Source organism: Boleophthalmus pectinirostris, unplaced genomic scaffold, assembly GCF_026225935.1.
Source record: "Boleophthalmus pectinirostris isolate CB_2022bp ecotype Guang Dong unplaced genomic scaffold, ASM2622593v1 HiC_scaffold_10, whole genome shotgun sequence".
In the NCBI taxonomy this organism is placed as follows: Eukaryota; Metazoa; Chordata; class Actinopteri; order Gobiiformes; family Gobiidae; genus Boleophthalmus; species Boleophthalmus pectinirostris.
In genome coordinates this window covers 10,024,303-10,049,194 of record NW_026570971.1, presented here as the reverse complement: position 1 = coordinate 10,049,194, position 24,892 = coordinate 10,024,303, and the positions used below count along the sequence as shown (strand labels likewise).

Sequence of the window (24,892 nt, the reverse complement as noted above, 5' to 3'; positions counted from 1 at the left end):
ATGGACCGTTTGGTGCGCACCAAATACTGTCGGTGTGAAAGCACCTAATACAGGTCAAGGCTCACTGATGAGCATCTTCAATCTCTCCTGAGGATCTCATATGCTTCCTCCTGCAAGCCAAATATCTCTCAGCTGTACAAGATGAAGCGTAGCCAGGTTTCAACCAGCAAGGAGTAGGCAAAAGAAGAAGAGTAGACGTATTAGTTTAAACTTACGTTCTGAATACATTTTCATATTCTGAACTGTTATTAAAGATTAAGAAAGTGTGTTGCATGTTGTTCTTTCTCTCTCTTTTTTTCCCGTGCAACCGCTATTTATCGAATACTCAATGCGGCCCAGCCTCACTCAGACTTTATCTAATGTGGCCCCCAGGTAATCTGAGTTTGAGACCCCTGCACTAGACGGTTCGCAATGCAAGTCTGGGCACCAGCCAATGTGCGAAGAGCCATGTACTGTGTTGTCAACGATTCGGGAGATCGAGAATTTAAAGTCGGAACAAAGAGAATGTTTGGTGAATTTTATCAAGGGGAAAGACATTATTGCCCTTCTTCCTACGGGATTTGGGAAAAGCTTAATATACCAGTTAGCCCTGTTAGAGCGCATTACATAAGTCACAACCAAATAACAGCTATTGGTTAATTAAATTTAAAAAGTACCCGCCTACCATTGAGCGAACAAATTCTAACGCTGTGAGGTCAGACGGTTTCTATGAAGTGAAACCGACTGATGAATCAGGCTAGATTGTGACAAGGCAACCCCCAAAAAATCTCTTCTGACCCACCTGAGGGTTGTGACCCAGTCTTTGGGGAAACAATGCTATAGTCTATGAAATGTACAACATTTAATATGAAATAACATTTGGAAAACATTTCAATATACATTTTGATGAGTGGGTCTTCTATTGTATGGGTTTACACTGTTTACAGATTGCGAGCGGGTCTTGGCGGGGGTCTTTAAAGGGATTGTGTATAATCGTGTTATTACTGATCTGGCTAATGGAATCTCCTCTGATAGGCTTAGCTTCATTTGGTTTAATCCAGTGAACAAGCCTGTCCCTCCAACACACAATACACACGTGCTCACATTTTCATTTCAGTATTTCTTACGGGTAATAATAATATGTGACTTAGCATTCAAGCGGGTGCCTGGCTGCGCGGATGACCTCATGTCTGCAGGGAAGGGGCTCTCCTTTGGGTGCTATTGTACCGTACGCTGCTGCTGCTGCCGCTGTTGCTGGAACTACAGGGTGGAGGGTCTGGTTGGGGGAAGGGAGGGGGTTCGGATGTTAGGGGCGAAATCCGAATGAAGTCATCTCTCTCCAGACGCTCTTAATTGGACGAACCCCTCTGGGAAACAGAAAACAATTAACAAAAAAATCAATTATTGAGTTAATGTATAGTGTTATATCTATGCAAGATTACATTTGTTTGGGTGTAAAGTGGTGGAATATTGGTTTTGTGTCATTTTGCTCTTTAGGTTTAGGATCCAGCTTCTATAATATAAAGGGTTCAATGGAAGTATAAAGACTATTAAATCAGCTGCTTGCTTGTCTTCATTGAGATATTGCCTGATTCTTGGCCTGGAAAGTTCAACAGTGTGCCATTAAAATGATATATTATGTATTTATTCCATTACTCATGTCTTTTATTACTCAAAAATCTACCTTAAAAAGCAGTCTAAGGGTGAAAGTGGGCCCCTCGCCACAGATCTGGCCTGTAAGTAACCTGCGTGTCATCATTATATTTGCATTAATACATCTTTAATAACAGGCTCCATCATTTTCTTGATCCAAGGCTGGGTTTAAAGAGCCTGTATTATGGTATTTTCTGATCTATGTTATACTGTTGTTTCCTCATCAAAAACAGACCTGGAGTTGTTTTTTTGTTTCATTCAAACATGTTTAACACACAAACCCTGCATATTTAAACCGAGTTCTTATCTCTTGTGTCTTTAAACTCCATACAGCTTCACTAGAATCATTTGGTTGATTTTAGCCTTGGATCTCTGCCAATCTCTGCTTAACAAAAAACTACAGCTACATGACATTACAAGGTGGAACGTGGAGGAGCAGCGTCTCTACTCCGAGCTCCTCCCTTATGACTGAGCTCCTCAAACAGCGATCCTATGGAGGAAACTCATTTGGACATTAAAGGGACAGTTCGGAATTTTAGACATAGGACCTCATTTCCTAGTGAGCCAGAGTGTTGGAGACGTGTTGAGACACTTTTTAAAATATTCCATCCAGTCCTTGTATTTGCAGAGGTCGCTGGTGCTAGACTAGTGCATGTCAATGGCCATAATTATCCTGCCACTAAAAACAGTCTTACCCACTCCATAAAACACCCGAAGCAAAACTATTATTACACCAGACTGTCCATGTAAATGTCTGTGTCAACAAAATAATTTCAGAAATAAAACCAACCTTGCATTTGAAGGATTTGTGTCTGAGCAGGAGCAGTGAGTTGTACTTCCTGATAGAAAGCTTGACAGCGGCGGACTGATATATGAGAAAATAGTCCCTCAACACAATTCATGCGATGCAAGGTTAATTTAATTTCAAACTTTATTCTACCAACACAGACATTTACATCGACAGTCTGGTGTAATAATAGATTTGCTTCGGGTGTTTTGTAGAGTGGGTAAGACTGTTTTTAGTAGCAGGATAACTATGGCCATTGACATGCACTAGCCTAGCACTAGCGACTGAATGGAATATTTAAAAAAAGTGTCTCCACACGTCTCCAACATTCTGGCTAATGAGGAAATGAGGTCCTATGTCCAAAATGCTGAACTGTCCCTTTAAATTACAATATGGATGCCTTCTTCGTGTTCAGTAAAAGCACATGTTTACAAATGATTCCTCTTCATCTTCTTATCTTCTCTCTCTGATTTCCACACTTTCTCTGTCATGCTTTGCTTTTACTGGTGTCTGTAGTCTGGAGTGTGCCTCTCAGAGCATCCTAAACATGTAGTGTGCATAAAGGACAATAGGACTGGACTGTGAGGGTCATAAAAGACGGCGGATTTACGGCCTCACCACACCCGTAAAGCTGATAGTGTGTGACATTATGACGGATGGGAATCAGTAATGCAACAGATGATGTGCACACACCAGTGGATTGGATTGGCTCAAGTACAGAAGGAAGACAGCTATCTATTTAAGGGTTTGTATATATTCTTTATTTAATACAACATATATTTAAGTATTTCTTCTAAAAGGTAACAACATTTCAGTTCTATATCAAATTATTCAAGAGTGTGTTCATATTTGTCTCGGTTTAATCCCGGTTTGAGCTGGGTGTAGTCCTGATGTAGACTCTGGTTCTGGTCTAGTCCTGGTCTAGTTCTGGTTTGGTTCTTAATTTTAGTTCTAGACTGTGAACTCAACCTCTGAGTGTATTTTTTCACTATAAATCATAAGACAGACATAGTTCAATCCTTGCTATAGGCAATCAAAGCATACTGTTGTGTCCTTGGGCAAGACACTTCACCCACTTTACCTGTACAAACAACAGCCATTCAGCAGAGCAGATAAGACTCTAAACTCACAGTAATAAGGTCCCAGGTTTGATTCTCAGTTTGTGTGGAGTTTGCAAGTTCTCTCTGGGTAGATTTCCAGTAAATTTGTCCCATTAGCCAAAACATAAGACTGGAACGTAAATAAAATTTTGTAAAGGTCTTATATTACGCAAAATTGACTCTTGTGAACTTTTAGCCATGTTAATAGATAATGATTTTACCTCCTCAAAAGCAGACCTGGATTTGTGTTTTGTTTCATTCACACATGCTTGAGTAACTCTTTATTATTAGTCTGTACATCTCCAAAGCTCAAAATGCTCTGTTCCACCTTGTGATGTTAACGCAGATTTGAAATCATCATATTGATCCGAGTGAAGGTGGATGGAGTTTGAAAACACAGTGGAGCCCTTCCTGTATTACCACATGACATCACAAGGTGGAACAAAGTGTTTTCTGTTTGAGGCTTTGTGTGTTAAACATGTGTGAATGAAACAAAACACAACTCCAGGTCTGTTTGTGATGAGGAAACAACATTATGACATAGATAGACAACAGAAAAGGATCAGCACTAAGACTACGTTCATATGATGACAGTCTGAACAGAAGACGGCATCACGTCTTCACTTTTTATTCTGCGTTTAGACGAGCGTTTTCGGGAGGAAATCTGCGTGCATACGGTGACGCAAAAGTGTGTGGAATTTGATTGAGTATGCATGCCAGGTTTCTGTGTGTACTGTACGCGGCGACGTGAACAGATCTGAGCAGAGTTTTGCGTCTTGGGCAGTGTAGACGGAAACGCTACAGCAGAGCGTATTCAACTTTTCCACTCTGGAGGGTGGTTTCACATTTTTGTGTTTTTAAGCCCCAAAAACGCCCCCACCGTCTAAACGAAAGGCACATCCGATAAAATATTTTGTCATTTTTACCCGCAAGCGTTCTTGTGTAAACAGGTCCTAAAATTCCATTGTCCATTGTCTTGAAAATTAAAAAAACAGATCTAGTTAATTTATTCCTCACTTTCTTAAGGCATTCCTAACATTCAAATTATTTACCAAGATGAATTTAGAAGCACTTTTCACAACTCTCCAGAGCGGCGTTTGTGACCAGTAGCTGACAACAACTAGCATGCTAATGCGCACTTCCTCAGACACTCACTCAGACTCAAACACTAACGCGCTTTATAATAATTAGATGCAGCACACAGTGGACTTATTTTGACCTCAAGAAAAGCATGTACAGGCCCTTGAACCCTGAGTTTTCATGGGAATGTGAAGTGAATATTTCTTGTGTATTTGTGTGTGTGTGTGTTTGTGTAAGCATGTGTGAGTCCCCGTGTTAGTTGAGAAGTCCTCTGTGGTCAAAGCCTTTTAGTCCTGTAATTACCAGCAGCCCCCCGCCCCCACAGCGCCCCCTGCTTCTCCCCCAGGGACCGTCCACATGTGAGCTGTCTGCACCATTGACTTTGTTTGGCCTGGACAGACTAATGCATGTGGGCTGCAGAGATGGCATCCTGGAAGTCCATCAGCTGTACTGGTGAAATTATTATTATGATTTTATTTTTTATTCAAGTTTTCCATGTAATTTATTGTTCTTTAAAGGTCCAAGATCACACAACATTGACTCTTGTGAGCTTTAAGCCATGTTAGAATGTGTTACCATGTGTGAATGAAACAAAACACAACTCCACGTCTGTTTGTGATGAGGAAACAACATTATAACATCGATCATAAAATAGTATGGGCCCTTTAATTTGCTCTTTATTAGTGTTGGTTGAACAAAATTGACCTGGATGTAATTCATAACATACTGTATTCTTCAGACTTGCGATATGCTCTTGATCTATAGTTTAGAGTGGGTTGAGCGATGGAGCCGTGCCCTCATCCTTATAATCATCCATAAAGCCACATTCCTATTAAAAATTCCACATCTGATACTGTACTTCCTGTCTTTGTTATTAGACCCATCCTCACACACACACAGTTCCCATAACCCATTTCTTCACAGCCTGCAGACAGTCTGGGCACTAACTCAGTGCTCAATACAGTGCAGCTCTTTTTTTTTTTTCTTTCAGAAGATGCATGCGGCTTCAAATCTGTTGCTTAAGTATTCTTTCTTCCAAATACTGAGATGATATTTTCTGTAGATGTTATGAATATTTTTATATTGGGGATATTCCCCCAAATGAAGTCATCAGATCCAAGACTTCCTGTGTGCTGCTCACAAACACTTGTGTTACTGAACAGTGCATTGCCCTGACATTTCCTAGGGCACCAAACATTCAGAGGTTCATTTCAGTATTCTAATATTATTTCAAAATAAAAGTTCTTTTTAACAAACCAGTGTGTTGTTTGCATATACTTTGACATCTTTTGGATGCCATGTGCATCCTTCTTCAGATGGGTCACGTGATGTTACAGTGATGTGTCTTGTGGCTGATTTACACAGATTTCGGCTCATTTTCCTGCCTGCATTAGGGAAATAGTGGATCTGACAAACGTTAGATTAAGGAGGTTATTGAGATCCGCCCACAGGACAGTAAACAGGGATGAGTTGGCCTATCAACTTTCAAGGATCTGGTCTGCTGTCCTGGAGAAGTGGGACTGTGTACATCAGGTGCAAAACAGAAGATACAGTATCTGAAACATGTGAAGGTGTAAACAACATACTTTCTGTTAAAAGAACCTTTATTGGGAAACAAAACATATATGTTCTGTATTTGTTAAGGTATAAATGATGTCTTCATAGAGAAATGTACCTGCAGGGCTAGTGGGCAATTACATTAGAGCACCCAGGGACCCATCTCCAAATGGCCTCGGTCAGGACCTCTCTTCAAACACTAAAGGGAAGAGCACCACATACAGTTCTGTACCAGGACTGAGAAGGAGGCACCAAAGGGGAATGCCTGACTGAATTGTACCAGGAAAAGTCATGTATAACTAAATAGGGACTAATGGAAAATGGACAATTGAGCAATACCTTAATAGTTACAATGCAAAGCATCTAGAACAGATATTCAGATTGGTTCTTTAGTTTTAAGATACTATATATAAATATACTATACTTTACACATTTACTGGTATACCAACTATGAATTCAAAACTGTAACAGACAAAACAATCGTACATGCTTGGGGCTGTTTTTTTCCCCATCCCTGTGATGAAGATGGAACACAGCGCTCTATAATACCTCCACTATCACCACAGATGGGAGCAAGGGCCTCTATAGCTCTAGGCCTGCTCTGTACAATAGGCCCTCTCCCCAAGAGACTGCTCCCTCTACCCCTGCACAAAGCTGAACTCCTCCACTGCACCTGGCATCCCACTCACTCAAAAAACACAGCACCCCAATTCACTTTACCCCACTAAAAACATATTCACATCACCAGGGAATTCTATTAGAGTTTAATTAATTAATAAATTTATTGTGATTTAACGATAATTAACGATTACTGACACCATGACCAAACAACTATGAAAGTATTAATTTAATTTTATTCACAGTCTGATATCAAGTATGAGTATAAGAACACTTCTTCAGTACTTTACAGAGATAGGCATGATTGACAGGTGGATTAGCCCATCAGTGAAATGCACAGCCTGTCCATATTAAAACAAATATGACTGCTTACCAGGAAAAAAAATATCACAAGGGACTGAAAATTTTTGATTTCTACAGAATCAATGAGCAAAGCACTAAACTCTGTTAATCTGAGGTCAGAGAAATGTGATTTTGTTAAAAATGACAGGTGAGAAATTGTTTAACACGCATCACTGAAAAACAAATCTGACTGGACGATGATGTTTCGTTGTGGCCTGAGATGAAATGGAGGGCAGAGGTACATCAGTCTGGACTTAGTCATGATTATCAGTTAACCTAATAATCTTGACATCCTACTCGTGTTGCTGCTCTGGATTCATTTGTATAATTTTTCAGCTCATAGTTCAAATGGTGGTAACTTATCTTTATCCTTGGCCCTCCAGCAGAGATCATATAGGAATGCTACAGCCCAGGATCATGTCTTCTTTGTGTGGATGGAGAGTTCAGCTGACAGCACAAGCCCTGAGGCTAAAATAATGATCAGATTATTTTCAAAAGGGATTTCATTGTGGCTGTGGCAGTGGTTTTAGTTACTCCAGGAAGTAGTCCATACCAAGAGATCTCAAAGGAATCCGGTATAATAACAAGTATCTACGTAACTTAACTTAACACGAAAATCTACCTTTATTAGCAAACTTTTACTAACTATTTTACTCTATACATTTATCACAAAGATGAGATAGAGAGACATGGATGCCTTTATGTGCCTTGCCCAAAGACACAGTGACAGTGTGTAATAACAGAAGAGGAGATTTAACCTTCAACCTTCAGAAAACATCAACTGTTCCAACACCACAATCTGACCAGAGTGACTAAAGTGACAATGACATCATGAGGAGAAAATGGTTGACTTCCTGCCTCGGCCCAGTCCATGTTATTTACACTAATTATACAGTACGAGAGGCTCACCACATGCCCCGTAATTGTCCCTGGTGCAGTGGGCAGAGTGGGTTCTGCCAGCTTTGTTTATGCAGAGAGAATTTGTGTATTTATTTTATGTCATTGTACTTGTAGCGTTTATGTTATTCTTGAAAAGCCATGCTCCACTACACTGCAAGAACCATGCAATAATCCTATTTTTGAAGACTTCACAAGTGAAAATGTAATGTGCGCTATGAAACTTGTCTTCAGAGATGGTATTGCTTTGCCTGGAATGTTCCACAGTATGGCATTAAGTGTATCTATACCTCCATGGAGACTAGCAGGGGATGCCACCAAATCAAGTGGGCAATGATTTCCGAGATTGAGGATTTAAACCTGGAACAAAGAGACTGTATGGTGGATTTTATCAAGGGGAAAGACGTTATCGCTTCTTCCTCCCAGATTTGGCGCATTACATACATCATGACCAAATAGCAGCGATTGGTTAAATAAAAAAAGTACCTGCCTAAATTTGGGCATATAAATTCATTTATTCAATTGTTTTCAGTTGGACAGTTGTGGTTTGAGTCAAAAGGCAAAGCTCTTGATTTACCGCTCAGTCTACATTCTGACCCTTACCTATGGTCATGAGTTCTGGGTAATGACCTTAGGTGAGTGAGGGTGGCTTGGCGCTCCCTTAGAGACAGGGTGAGGGGCTCAGTCATTTGGGAGGAGCTCACTGATGCCTGCTGGACGTCTCCCTGCAGATGTGTTCCAGACACAAGACACAGGACGCCCTGGGTAAGACCCAGGACGTGCTGGAGGGACTATGTCTCTTGTGCCTGGATCAATCGGGAGGAGTTCGAAGATGCCTGCTGGATGCCTCCCTCCCCTGATCCAGGCACAAGCCACAGGAAGCTCCAGGGAAGACCCAGGACACTCTGGAGGAACTATATCTCTTGGCTGACCTGGGAATGCCTCGGATCCTCCCAGAGGAGCTGGAGGAAGTGTGTTTGGAAAGGGAAGTGTGTGCCTCCCTGCTCAGACTGCTGCCTCCAGAACCTGACTCTGGATAAAGCAGAAGAAAATGAATGAATGAATGAATAACATTTTTTTAATTACTCAGAAATACTTTGCCAGTATAGAGTGAGTGGATCCTCTTTCCTCTGATCTGACCTTTAACTTGACCTGACAGTGTCCCTTGTTGATTTCCATTTTTTTAACATTCAAAACCCTGCACATTTAGACTGAATCTTGCGTAACACAGGACCTTTAACATCCAAAGTCTAAACCACAAGTGTCCCTGTTTCAAATGCTAAAATAAGACCACATCATTTCTTTCGTTACGCGTTAATCCGCTTGTCCTCCACCATTTCCTCTGGGTTCAATCAGCAACAGCACCTGGACTGAAGGGAGCACGCCACACCACAGCACGCCACAGCACACTACACCACAGCACAGCACAACCGGGCAGATGTCTCCCTCCTGAATCCAACCAACCACACACAACCGAACCGAAAACGTCAAAAACACACTGACCTACATCCTCTCCTCCTCTCCTCCTCTCCTCCGCGCGTTTGTGTGCGTGTGCGTGCGTGCGTGCGTGTGGGTGGGTGTGTGCCCTGGCAGCCTGCAAGAGGAGCGGAGCGCGGTGGAGCAGGTAGTCTATTGGCGGAGGAGAAGGAAGGCGAACCGAGCCGGTGCGTAAAAGCGACTGCTCCATCCATTCTGTCGCCCCGTCTCTCCACTCGAAACGCTTTTGGATGCTACAGTTTCCATGAACGCGGCGTGGGGACGTTGTGTTACCCGGGTGTGACGGGACAGCGTGATCGGACCGGGGAGGAGGTGAATGGGAAGGCGGCGGAGGGGACACAGACGGACCGCTACATCCACGACGAAGAGCAGAGGCGATTGCTTTTTGCACACAGCGGGGTGAACCTGCGACATGGAGTCATTTTTCACGGAGGTAAGCTTTATTTATGACACAAATAAACGTTTTCAATCGCTCCACATCTCACGCGTAAAAATGGGTAGCGACGCGGGGTTGGATGCTGCAGATGCCGGTTTGATTTCCTTAGTCACCTCGCAGGCTCTGGCCCAGGTGTTGTCTAAAAATTCCATCGAGTACCACGCGTCCCACACCCCCAAAATCCGGCAAATTTCACGTTTTATTGCGAAATGGCTTTACGCATTCTACGCAATCGAAGTAAATTGGCCAAACGAGAGCTGACAGCGGCAGTGCAGCTGGATTAACCACAATCTGTTAACAATATGCTGGTGTTTCTTGTGGCTACATGGGAGTGGGATTGGATCATGGGGCAGGTGGGTCGCAGCGAGGAACCAGACAGTGGATAAGGGGAATGGGCCAGGCTTTACGCGGGGAGTGGAGCTCGTTTTGGGGCTTAAAGAGGAGGAAGAGGGGCCTGTAGACTTGGATCGTTGACAGAATGGAGCAAGAAATGATATTGGTAAAGAGGTGTCTAGCTAGCCTGGTTGGAAAAATGCTATATTTATTACCATTGCGTGTTAGAGCTGCAAAATGAATCGCAATTGCATCGAATTCGCAATATGAATGAACGCAATTAGCATTTTTTTAGCCATAAACAACTAAATATCTTGTTTTAATCTGCATAAAGACTGATATCCCTGTATTTCAGGTTTGTAATGTGATTCTTTTACTAGTTTGGGCTATTTGCTCTTTGCTAGTGGTGGGACTTTCTGCTTCTTTATTGGGTCCGAATCTTTGGGATCTGTTCGTTTCAAAAATCTGTCTACATTATAACAGAAGCCAATGTGCTAACTCATTTTATTTACAAACTAATCGCAGAGAGAAACGACAGAGGCTTAGATTTGTTGAAAATGGTTCTAACTGAGAGTGGAAGTGTGTCCATTGACACTACCATAAAACATTTTTTTTTTTAAACAAACTGTTATTATGAGGCCAAATATGTTTTTTTGTGCATAAAGCACTCATTGGTGGTGCTTACTCTGCTTCTGTGCTGAGTCTTGTGCTGGTTTAGTGTTAATGAGTGTAAAAACATAGCCTGATTCATCAGCTGGTTTCACTTTGTGGAAACCGTCTGACCTTGCAGCATTAGGATTCGTTCGCTCGATGCTAGACAGGTACTTTTTTAATTTAACCAATCGCTGCTATTAATTTGGTCGTGACGTATGTAATTTGCCTCTAACGGGGCTAACTGGTATATTAAGCTTTTTCCAAATCCCGTAGGAAGAAGGGCAATAATGTCTTTCCTCTTGATAAAATTTACCAAACATTCTCTTTGTTCTGACTTTAAATCCTCGATCTCGGGAATCGTTGCCAACACAGAATATATGGCTCTTCGCTGATTGGCTGGTGACTGGACTCCCACTTATGGGGTTTTTGTGAACCATTTGGTGTATTCCAATTCCTGACCTAGTTGCTGGAAAGAAATGAAACTGACCGGAGGCATTAGGTGGTGCCTGCATAAATACATAAAAAAGAAAGAAAAATACCTGGTTCTTTTAATAAGATTAAAAATAAACCAGTTTCCAACCATTCATTGTCTGGAATGTTTCACAGTATGGCATTAAACCTTTCTATCTTCATGAAGATCAACTTATAGGTCTGATCTGTGGAGAGGCAACCCCGCTCACAGTCAGAATACATGTTTTTCTAGGTATTTCGAGCAGTAAAACCACCTGTGATTTCATACATTTAAGATAGAGCTGTTTAATGTCATACTGTGGAACATTCCAGGAAAATCAATAACATCTCCATGGAGACAAACAGGTACGGGACCCACCACCAGAAAAGTTATGCAGTGCACCTTCAAGGAACCATCCAAAAGAGCTGACTCCTTTGCAAAACACTATTCCTAATTCATCTGAATGTGTTTAAAATGTGAACTTTGAACAGAATCCCAGCACAAAATGGAAATCTGACCTCAATCTCCATGCTTGTCTGAAAAAAAATCACAATTTGGACATTTTTACCAAATCGTACTCGCCATCGCATGTTCTCGTAGGCCTATGTAATCACTATAGCGCTGTATATTAGCAAGACACCATTCCATCTGCCAGTTTTGTTAAGTGCTGATTTGTGTCCACATGGTCCCCCCTCTCGTTCACAGTATCCGCCCCTTCCACACAAGCTCCTTACCCCCCTCCCCCAGTTAATCTGATATGGCTTTAAATGTCTCTCATATACGGGCAGTGGGCTATATGATGTCAGACCATTTTGTGTTGAACAGCCGGAGCTAGAGTGTGTTGTGTGATTTGTGTTTTGGTACGAATTCAGAGCTTGTATGTCAAAGGATCTACAGTATATCGTATATCGTTTTCTTTATCTACAGTATGTTGTAATGTTGTTTTCTCATCACAAACATACCTGGAGCTGTGTTTTGTTTCATTCACAAAAACCTTGCATATTTAGGCTGAGTTCATCAGATGAGCTCAAACAGAAAGCACTTTTTTTTTTTTCAGTTTTCAAACTACATACACCTTCACTTCAGCCTCAAAAAAATTGCCAATCTCTACTGAATTACAGGTAAATGGTAGCTGTTAACTTGAAAACTGCGCAACATCACAAGATGGAACAGAGCATTTTGAGTTTTGGAGATGTAGACAGACTTAATGCCTCCATTCAATTTCATTTCTCTCCAGCAACTAGGTCAGGAATCAGAATACACTACTAGACCGTTTGCAAGAACCCCGGAAGTTGTAGACTGTGCACCGGCCAATCAGCGAAGAGCTGTGAAGCCATGACGTCAAACTTAAGCGCCTGTCTGGGTCCCTTTTGTGATACAGCACAACAGTAAACAAAGAGGTCGAGATGGATGTAGACGAAGACAGACATTATGTGTTGGCAACGATTCCCGAGATCGAAGATTTAGAGCAGGAACAAAGAGAATGTTTGGTGAATTTTCCTTCTTCCTACAGGATTTGGTGCATTACATACGTCACGACCAAATAGCAACGATTGGCTAAATAAAAAAAGTACCCACCTACCGTCAAGTGAACAAATCCTAATGCTGCGAGGTCAGACAGTTTCCACGAAGTGAAAACGTCTGATGAATTAGGCTAGTAGACAGACTATAAACCACGGTTACTCAAACATGTGTGAATGAAACAAAACAGAACTCTGGTTATGTTTTTTGGTGGAGTTAACATTAGGGATGTAACAATATCCAAATCTCTCAGGTACGATATTATCACAATATGCATCTCACAGCAAGATATTTATTGTGATATTAATTTGAGGTTAATATAATTGTAAATGGGACAATTTTTGCTTTTAAAATACCTTGACAACATTTTGGGATCTGTCATAATCAGAAGAATTCAAGTAAAAAACATATTTCTTCATGTTGTCTGCACTTGAAATGAATCATGGACTATGTAGTTTCTGATGTTCATAAGCTGTTGCTACTGTAAAATCATGCATTTAAGCAAAGGAACTTATAATTCGATATATTGTCTATCCATAATATTAGTTTGAGACTTTTGACGATAAGATATCATGGTATTTTGCTTATTGTTACATCCCTAGTTAACATTACAACATGACTTAAAGCTCACAAGAGTCAATTTTGTGTAATATAGGACCTTTAAATGTATCTTCACTGAATGATGTCAAGCTGTTTTTTGAGTGTCCATTGTGTGATTTGTGTTTTTGGAAGATCAGGATCATTTTGGTTATGAAAAGTGAATGCTGTTCGCCTGATTCAGTTGTTTAAGGAGACATAAAATTGTGTCTAATTGATTTAACGAGCGTTTAATCATGTTGTAACAGTGTTCCCTCATCATTAGCTTAATCAGAGTTGTATTTCAATTTATTCAGGCATGCATGAGTGCTCGGTTTAACTTTTACATGATATTTTTTAGGCAAAATGTTGGTGCCAGATCACAATTTTATCACGATTCATGTGAGCTTAGTCATCTACGTTTGATCCGTCATCCACTTCTTCTGAAAATTCACACTTTTGCATTTACTCTAATCCAGCTGTCACTTAATCAGAGCATGACTTGAGGCTGACCAATTTATACATCGCAGTGACATGACGCTGGGGGAGTACTGCGTGTATTTCTAGGGCGTAATGTTCAGCATTTACCATTAGCAGACACAGACAAATAACTTTTTAGATCATCTGCAAAATACGAAACAGATTTAATGTGTAGGAGTTTAATTTTCAACAAAAAGGGGAGCGTGTCACTGTTGGCTGATGCAGATTGATGTTATTCGAGAGGGAATTGTTCAACAGCACAAATCAGATCACCCGTCGTTTTTATGATCAGACTGTGTTAAAACAAAGCTCAGGTTAAAGTCTTCAGACAGAGCAGTGCCTATAGTTAATGCCACATCCACAGGGAATGTTAATGTCTTGAGCTGCAAGTATCTGTAGGTTAAAGTGGGAAAAGGTCTGCGTTTGAGCATAGAGCTGCATTCAAGGGAAAATTTTGTGGATCATAATTTGATGTTTTGACTAAAATAGCAGAACAAGATCACCATTTGATTTTTATCACCCTATTGCCCAGTCTATGACAAATGGTATTGTTTTCTGTATTTGACCCATCCTTCAGTGCAACAGGGGTGACGTACCTGTCCAGCCAGAACCAAATGCTTTGAAAAAACTTGACAAAGACTCTCTGATTTCAGCAGTTGTGATTGACAGGCGGATTAACCAGTCAGAGAGACGCAGACTCCATTCACACATAAAAAAGGAGAAAAATCGAAATAAAAGAGTGAGAAACGGCATGGATTTTTACATAATCAACAATCAAAGCTATTACTTATTTGCAATTAGTGACAATGATGGAATTGTCTCAAGTTGTTTACTTAAATAAACAAGGACAAAACCAGTTCTAAACCAGGACTAAATGTGAACTAGCAGATTTAAATCGGACCTAAACCAGGACAGGGTCAGATTTGGTAAAAACAGCATTGAATAGAACTAAACCAAGATTATCTAGGTCTAAACCAGGAGTAAACCTGAACTAAACCAGGTATTAACCAGATCCATTTTAGACCATCTAAGTCTAAAACAAGACTAAAGCCCAGAACTAAACTAGGACTAAACCAGTTCTATATTCAGTCTGAGTATTTGACTAATGCCAGACGTACACGATTTTCGATAGTTTCACTCAGCCCCAGCTCAAACCGTACAACCAAATCGCAGGGTTTAAAAGTTCACAGCTCACGATTGATGTTCTCACACTGTATGAACGACTTCAACAGTGCAAAACCCTCACGACTGGATTGTAAACAGGTTTGATATTCTGGCAATTTACAATTGCCGATCGGGAGCTGGTTGTAAGTATTAATCAGTTCTTGTTATCCCGAACCCAAAAAGAGTCACATGAGTTAAAAATCGGCTCAAAAAGGGCCAAAAATCACACAGTTTATGTCCGATTTAAGGCTGTAGTTTAAATCAGGACTTAAATGGACTATATTGACAACAATGACGGGGATTGTCTCAAGTTTGGATGGAGGTTTTTCACCCTCTGTTGTCCAAGTCAAGTTCTTTCTGGAGTCTAACAGAATGTAGAAGGAGTTGGCTGCTCAGGTACGAGGGTGAGCAGATCTTGAGCTATAGGTTCACAGCCAAGAGTAGATAGCTGGATAAATTATCTTACTGTAAATGTTGTAGGTTAGATGGGGAAACGGTCATACTCAGAACTACACACAGAATCAAAGCAAAAATAAACAGTGATAAAGCCAAAATAATTAAAGTTCCAAATATAAAACATTTGTGATACATGATACAGTACAAATATACGGATTTATAAGCAAAATAAAGCAAGAATAGGAAATAAAAATAGGTTTTATACAAGGGTTGGGCTCAGAAAATACACATGGGACCATGATGTTGTGAGGCAAACTGCTAACAACTCTGCCGCTCGCTTGCTAATGTGTCTAATGTAAAGCAGCTATCATCACACTTCAGACAGCGTGCATTTAAGACGAGTGAACGTGAGCTCCCACAGTGAACGAGTCAGGGTTGGTTGTCTATCAGGGCTGCGTCTAAGCGCTAAGCGTTAAACCTGCAATTACGAGCCGGTTCTGAGGCTGAAGTGTCTGGGATTGGCTGCAACCTCCATCAATTTGTGTAGTAAAAATATATGAATGAATCGTTCGACACAATCACTGTAATTTTGATGTCTCGAGGGTTCAAATGTTTACTTTTAGAGTTATTTGTGCCATGCCCATCTTTAAAGAAACTGTATAAATGGTAGGAAGTGAGACAAAGCCTGTGCACTTGCTCCCAAATTGCTTTTAATGAATGACAGCGTTTCAGTTAGTGAAGTTCATCTTCCCATATAAACCTTCTGCCCACTGATGGGTCAGCCAATCCAAAAGTGAGCCATAGGAGATGTCCACACAACAAAATATGTTACACAATATACATTATACATCATACTGTATTTTTTGGACTATAAGTTTTTAAATTTTTTTCCATGGTTTGGGTGGTCCTGTGATTTATATGCCGGTGCAATGAAATTTTCACACTGACAGCCTCGAGAGGGTGCTCTAGGCTTGTGTGTCAGTATCTGCTGCTCCTGTTACTCCTGTACCACTCTTACTTGGCTCTACTGCGCACGTCTCCTGCAGAAAGAGCCTCTGTCCTGTCTGTATCATGTCAGTCGATCACACCATTACTTCTATAACACTGAAAGACAACTGAGAAGACTGAACACAAATGCCTCCAAAAAGAAAATCATATTCTGCAGATTACAAGCTGCAAGTAGTGAAATATGCAACCAAAAACGGAAATCGAGCAGGAGAAACAAAGTTTGGAGTGAGCGAGAAACTTGTGACACCGGGAGGGTGCACCATGAAACTTTCCTGGAAGTCACTGGATGGATCAAAAAAGCCTGGACTTTAATGACAACCAAAATCATCCTGTCAGGATTCAGAAAGGCCGGAATAATTCTAACTGGAACTGATGCTGAGTCTGAGTACAGCTACACAGAAGAGGAAGCAGCGCTCTGTTTACCTCTGGAGGTCATGAAGTTGCTCAAAAGTGACACAGAGGATGAAGAATTCAATGGATTTAGTGATTTGGAGTGAGATGGAGAGTTTGGTAAACTTGTTCTGTTTTGTTTCACTCCTCTTGTGTTATACCATCAAAATGTTTCATCATGTTTCTGGCTCCTTTTATCCATTCCTCTTTGTATGCTCCATTGTCTGAAATGTTTCACAGTATGGCATTAAACCTTTCTATCTTCATGGAGACTAAACCAGACCAAGTTGCAGGTCAGATCTGTGGAGAGGCGATCCTGCTCACAGTCAGAATGTTGTTTTTCTAAGTATTTTTGAGCTATAAAACCACCTGTAATTAAATAAATGCAATGTGGAGCTGTTTAATGTCAGACTGTGGAACATATGGGCAGAGTAATGACATCTCCATAGAAACAAGAATGATCCACAACCAAAAAAGTTAAGTAATGCACCTTTAACCTGCAGACATAACTGGATTTCAGAAACAAAACACCAAATTATAACATGCACAACTTGTCTATCATGTCCAGTATTTTTCTAATTAAGAATAAATAAAAAGCTGTATTTGATTTGAACACATTAACTCATTTCTACACACAGTATGTAATTTAAAAAAATCAAAATTCCAACTCTAATTACACTTTATTTTGTACAATATCCCAGTTTCAGAATATTGTACATTTATCAATTCATACAATCAAAAGCCACTTAAGTTAAAACAGAAAACTGCTAATTAACACACAATTTTCTTTTAAAATAACACAAAATTTCTTTTAAATAACACATTGGATGATAAAAGCACATAGCAGCAGTCAGAGGCCTCGGTCTTTGTCTGCTCCACTTGTCAGTCCTGTCCATTTGATATATTGATTGTTGCATTGATTCTCAGAGCTCCATAATAACCAGTCTGTAGCCCAAAGCCAGACACTCTCACCAAAATGCTTTTCAGACATGCTGTGCTCATGGTTACGGAGGACTAATGCACTACTAATGCAGGACTAAACCAGGGGCAAATCAGGACTAAACCAGGACTAAACCACGTCTAAACCAGGGTGGGATTAAGGACGACACCAGGATTACACCAAAAATAGACAGGAACAAATCAAACCTAAAACAGGCTAAACGTGTACTAAACAAGGTCTAAACCAGAACTAAACCAGGACTAAACGAGGTCTAAACCAGGTCTAAATCAGGATTGAACGAGGACCAAACCAAGACTAAACCAGGAATAAACCAGGACTAAACCAGGTCTAAACCAAATTGTATAACAAAATAGGGATTAAGGACTACACTAGGATTACACCAAAAATAGACAGGAGCAAATCAAATCTAGAACAGGCTAAACATGTACTAAATAAGGTCTAAACCAGGACTGAACCAGGTTTACAACAAGACTAAACGCCATAACTAAATTAGGATTAAACCAGTTTCATACTCGGTCTGGGGACTTAACTAAGACTGTAGTTTAAACGAGGATTTAAAAGGAAACAAGTCTATAACAAAACTATACAGGTCTAAACCATGTCTAAATCAGGTCTAAATCATGTCTAAATCAGGTCTAAACCAGGTCTAAGTCAGGTCTAAACCAGGACTAAACCAGGACTAAACCAGGTTGTATAACTAACTAGGGATTAAGGCCTACACTAGGATTACACCAAAAATAGACAGGAACAAATCAAATCTAAAACAGGTTAAACATGAACTAAACCAGGTTTAAACCAGGACTGAACCAGGACTAAACCCGGTCTAAAACCAGGACTGAACCAGGCCTACAGCAAGACTAAATCTTAGAACTAAATTAGGACTAAACGACTTTCATATTTAGCCTAGGGACTTAACTAAGACTGTAGTTTAAACGAGGATTTAAAAGAACTATATCAGAACTAAAAGAAGTCTATACCAAGACTATACAGGTCTAAACCAGGACTAAACCAGGTCTAAATGGAGGTCGAAGGACTAAATCAAAGATAACATTGCCTCTTCATCAGTCTGTGTGAACAGGGTCATGGTCTCTCTGTATCACTGCAGTACGTCGCTATGTCGGTGTATCAGTCATACTTCAGAACCACAGACCTGCCCATCTCCTGCTCCACGATCTGTCTGAGGAGAAATGAGTCAAGAAAATGTCCTCAACTGCAGGCAGGAGCAGAGGAGCAGCCAACCACCAAATGTCACAGGAACAAGATGTAGTTTTAGTTTATATGAGACATTACAGATGAGAATAAAATGATATAAGTCATGTTTACATATTTGGATCCAGATAAGTACACAATATGCTAAGGCTGTGCAGTTAATCAAATTTTGATCATGATTTCGATTTGTATGTGAAATGCTCTCCAAACTCATATAATTAAGTTGAAAAAATTTAAGCTTAAAAAGTTTATTTTGGGGTAATTTTTATATAAATAAGTATATGTATTTAATTTTTTAAACGTAGAGATTGTAGAACAGCTGGATATATAGTTTATTTTGTATATTTTTATGTTTTTCTCTGCCTTATTTCATGTTAAAAGTATATTTTATATTCATTTTATGTTTTATACATCGCAAAACTGCTCTAAGATTCATATTTGTAGCCTATATTTATTTTCAGTTTGAAAGTTTAGGTTTTTTTTGAGAGAGAAATGCTGAATAAATGCATTGTGTAACTAAAAAAATATAATTTGAATAACTGTGATTTCAGTATTGACCAAAATAATAATCATGATAATGATTTTTTCCATAATTGAGCAGCCCTACAATACACACGTACTGTAAATATTATTATTAGTGTTATATTATTGTGTGTGCATCCTTAGTGTGATGGTGCAGGTATCCACAGGAGGGGCCGACAGCTGCACCACTCTTTGTTGTTGTTTTGATGTTTACAGTGAAGTCATTGGGCACCACAGTTTTCTAACGTGGAACTTGGCAGACTTTGTTCTTTTAGTACGTTGTTTTTGATGAATATTGTGATTTAAAATGTGCTAATTATAACATAAAGATCCACACAAGCACAATACGTCCACACATTTACAGCAATGACTGATTAATACTGGGCTAGCCAGTATAGTATAGGTAAGCCAGTATAATTAGCATATCCAAAATTTCAATACTTACTTTACTGTACTGATTTTCTTCCCCCTACAACTGGTCCATACTTCAAAATGGTCGCCGACTTCTCCATCAAGCTGACATATTGATACTGAGGCAAACGTACATTGTGATTTTTGTCCCGCACATACAGAGGGTCTCACTCTCCTGGGACTTGTAGTTGTAACTCTATTAAATTAGCATTTATATGACCTAACCAAGAGCCATACATACATACATATATATTAGTACTTGCTAGATACCTAATAACCCAATATGGACATTGATATTTTGGTTTTCTTTCCTAATATAAGCAAAATAGTTGAGGTTCAAATTCATTTAAAGGGGACATACTGTAGTATTTTTTAACACATACTGCACTAAAGTTTTTAATGACTGTACTGTACTAGAATTTTTCATGTTATACCAGTGTTCCCTCATCATTATTATCTGACTCAGAGTTGTATTTTCATTAGTTCATGCATGGTTTGAGTAATTGTCCAGTTTTTTGAGGACTGAGTGTGCAGAAAATTTCAGTTTTCATTTACCCCCTATACTAACATGCGTTGAGTATGATGTACTTTTTGCATATTTTCTTTCCGAACACATAGGCCTAAATTAAAATCTGCTGTTTGTTAGAGTGAAAAGCAGTGTGTAATGAAATTAAATCTATTGTTGCCCACAGCGCCCCCTTCAGTTTGGGAGTACATCTCTGCAGAAGCCTTCAGCGTATCGTCAGTGGAGATGTGTGACCTATATTCATACATTGGTTCTGCCTTTCTCTCTCCTTATGTGTGTAATGCTCGCTCGCCTGGCAGCCTCTCCTTCTTCCTCTCCTCTCCTCTCACACTGCAGCCTCATGTCTTCCTCTTTCCTCTCCTCTTCCTCTTCAGTGTGTTACATTTCACTGATCATTAGTTATTATCAGGCATTTTCTTGAAAAAGAAATGCATTGAAAACAACAGATTTCGGCCTAGACGCTGAACTGAAGATAGGACTGAATCTTGAACAATACCAGGACTAAATCATAATTGCATTTTGGACTAATCCAGGACTAAAAATTGTATTTAAAATTTACTAAGTTTTGGACTATACATAGAGTAAAACATGACCTAAACTGTGGATTAAACCAGGATTATACCTTGGACTAAACATGACCTAAAACAAGACCTAAAACAAGATTAAATTTTGGACTAAACCAGTGCTAAATCATGACCAAAACCAGGACTATATCTTTGACTGATTGTTGGAAATCTTGGTTTTAATCACAGACTAAACCAGGACTAAATCTTGGTCTAAATCACAGACTAAACCAGGACTAAATCTTGGTTTTAACCTGGACTAAGTCTTCAACTATACATGGACTAAATCATGATAGAAACCATGGACTAAACCAGGATTAAATCTTAGACTATCCCAGGACTAAATCAGGGCATTGGTCAAGACTAAATCTATCAAACCAGGACAGAATCTTGGACTAAAGTTTGGACTAATCCAGGACTACATGTTGGAGTTAACCTGGATTAAACCTTGGACCAAACCAAGTCAAGTCTTCTTAAATCTTAATCAGGACTAAATCTAGGAATAAACCATAGCCAACACTGGGACTAAACCAGCACTAAACCATGGACATAATAAGAAAAAAACTGAAGCCTAGACCAGGACCAAAGCTATTACAAAATTAAGACATAAGAAAAAAATACTGGTCTAAATCAATTCTGAAACTAGAACTAAGAAATAAGAACTCATCCTGGACACAACTAAGACTAGACCAGGACTAAACCAGGACTAGAATTGCTCCAGGAAAGTGCAAGAAGTAATCACACCACCAGAGCCTCTCATCCCATAGCCTTACTCTTGAACTCCATCTCCCATCATCCATCGCTCTGAGGAAGAGACGGGGCTGTTACCATGGCGCCCCGCTTCCACTGTTGCCGTGGAGTGTTGTTGCCGGGGAGGGTGTTGACATTGGTTGGGGGAGGGGCGGCGTGTGACTGTAGTTTTTAATCCAAGATGAGAGAGAAGGCGATAATTAGCCCAATGCTCCTGTGTGCGGCGTGAAAGAGGATTTGTACAGCACCAACATGGCCGACACGTGGGCGCATGACATTAGCAGCTGTCTCACGTTTTAGCCTAAATTACTGGTGATCCATTTTAATCACTGTGTTTGTTTTGAAGGCCAAGGATAAGTGTTATTGGGGGGTTATTTTTAGACATCTCTAACCTTGCATCTATTGTGCAAAACAATGCACAAAATGTTGCAATGAAAAACCTCAACAGTTAAAGGCAAAATGAGCTTTACACAACATATTTTAGCAATATTAAAGATACTTTGAGTAACCTTCTATATGGAGGCATAGCAGTTCCACTGAACAGAGTTGCCTCTCCATAGATCTGACTGGTCATTTGGCCTGGCTACATCAGCTTCTTGTCTCCATGAAGGTAGATTAGTTTAATGCCATAGGGTTGTTAAAATATTGAAAATCAGATACTAATTGATACTAAAACTAGTATTGAAACAAAAATCATTTGAGCAGGTATCAATACTAAAAAAAATCATATTCACAGGACAGAAATGAACCTTTCCTGAATAGCTTTAGAAAGATCTTCGACCACAGAGAACTCTCAGCTTCCTGTTATTGCTTCTTAATTGGTGTAAAACTATCTACTGTATATTTTATTGTTTTGAAAAGGCTATACTGTATGCATTATTTGCCAAAAACAAGGTATTAAATAAATTAAACTTTTGCTTTTGATGCTCTGAGTTTCTAGCCTGATTCATCAGCCAGTTTCATTTTGTGGAAACCGTTTGACCTCGCAGCATTAGGATTCATTTGCTTGACAGTAGGCTGGAACTTTTTTTATTTAACCAATCGCTGATATTTGGTCGTGACATATGTAATGCTCCAAATCCCATAGGAAGAAGAACAATAACGTCTTTCCCCTTGATAAAATTCACCAAACATTCTCTTTGTTCCAACTTTAAATCCTGGATCTCGGGAATTGTTGCCAACACAGAATGTCTGTCTTCGTCTACATCCATCTCGACGCTTTGTTTATTGTTGTGCTGTACCACAAAAGGGACCCATACAGACGTTTGAGTTTGACGTCATGGCTTCAGAGTTCTTCACTGATTGGTTGGTGTGCGGTCTACAACTTCCGGGGTTCTTACAAACCGTCTAGTGTATTCTGATTCCTGACCTAGTCGCTGGAGAGAAATGAAATTGAGCGGTGGCACTAGGTGGCACCAGCCTAGCTACTGAGTTTCCCCTCCCTCCAACATTACATCAGGTTTGTGAAGTTGTAGTGTACAGTTTTGAATTATGTTTTTGTATATTCATGGAAAATAGACATGTGAGGCCTGGGAGAGATCACTTCAGTCATGTTTTTGATGAGGGAACTCTGTTATAACATGGCAGAACACTCAAGTCGATTTTGCATAATGCCCTCCCTTGGATTAAGCTAAAGTTAGTGCAGATTTAAACTGTTTTTTTTATCGCACAACAACTTGGAGCAGATTCCTTCTAGGGCAGAGGAGGAGCACAAAAACAGAATCAAAATCATGGCTCCAACAGCATGCTGCCTTCAATACCTACCACTTATTTTTTATTTTCATTATTTTTCACCTTTTTTTGTGCACTTACATCTCTCTTGCCCGGATGTCATTGCCACAGCTGAGGTGACACACACACACACGCACACACTCACACACCAGCTGTTGTAATCTGCTGAAAGCCTCTGTCCCCATGGCGTTATCACCTTTAATGGAATCCGAGTGACACACTTTAGGTCACAGTGTACGGACGGTGAATGCTCTGTCACTGCTCTGCTCTGCTCTGTGGTGTGGTGTGGGGGCAGAGCTGGTGTCAGACCGTGTCACCTTCTCAAAGTGCTGTCTAATACCTCGTTCTGTTTTGGGATACAGGAAGTTGTCATCTCTATAATTCTTTTCACCAACAATTCCTCAAAAACTGTTAAAGTGAGGTCAGACCACTCTCGCCCTAGTCTACCACAGGTCAAAGAACCAAATAGAAATTAATTTAGCATTGGCACTAAAACTTTGCAGCTTTAATTGCTAAGTGATAAGTACAGAACCAAAACAAACAAAGTGTGTTACTCACAAGGTATTAGGTCTCTGTCGCACAAATAAACACTGAAGCTCTAATAGGTAGGTTTTACGTTCACTTTCACATAGTAGACCCGAATAAAATAAATAAAATAGTCTTCGATAGTGCTTATAGCTTCTTAAATTAGTGAGTGCATGTCCAAATACTGGTACATTTTTATGATCAGTGGTATACATCGCTTTTTCACCTTCAAGGCTGTCGAAGTGCTTTACATCAAGGAACCATGCAGACACTAGGAGCGAGGTGGGTTAAGTGTCTTGCTCAAAGAAACAACAACAACATCAATCATTTGTGGGAGGTGGGATAGTGTGGATTTGACTGCACAACCAATTATGTTTTTCTTTTTTTAATGTTGAGAATGGAATTTGAACTGCCAGTCTTCTGATCAGTGGACAAACGCTCTTACCAACTGAGCTACTGCTGCCCCAGTATATTTTCCCAGGTGTTTCTTGCCCTGTGCAGTTGAACGCATCTCCTTGTTTGTACCTAATGCAAGTGGACACATGCAGCGGACATTTATGACCATATCGGCTTCTCCTGTGTGTTCTTGGGATCATGCATTTCGAAAACATTTCTAGTGGAGGAACTGCTTATCTCCATGGAAATATTATTGCTTTATCTAGAATGCTCCACAGTATAGATTAAACTGCATGAGTGAACACTCTGCAAGCTGTACTAAGAACTTTAATGTACAGTTTAATCTGCAGACTGAACAAAATAGACAATACAGTAAAAT

The 24,892-nt window shown here is 40.0% G+C and overlaps 1 protein-coding gene across 1 annotated transcript in view; it reads left to right on the top strand.

Annotated features, from left to right (window-relative positions):
* The first annotated feature begins 10,003 nt into the window (after window positions 1–10,003).
* Window positions 10,004–24,892, top strand: part of myo10l1 (myosin X, like 1) — an 86,146-nt gene continuing 71,257 nt past the window's right edge. Inside the window, exon 1 of the mRNA XM_055160787.1 lies at window positions 10,004–10,183. Coding sequence (XP_055016762.1) covers window positions 10,004–10,183 — 180 coding nt within the window. The remainder of the gene's footprint in view (window positions 10,184–24,892) is intronic.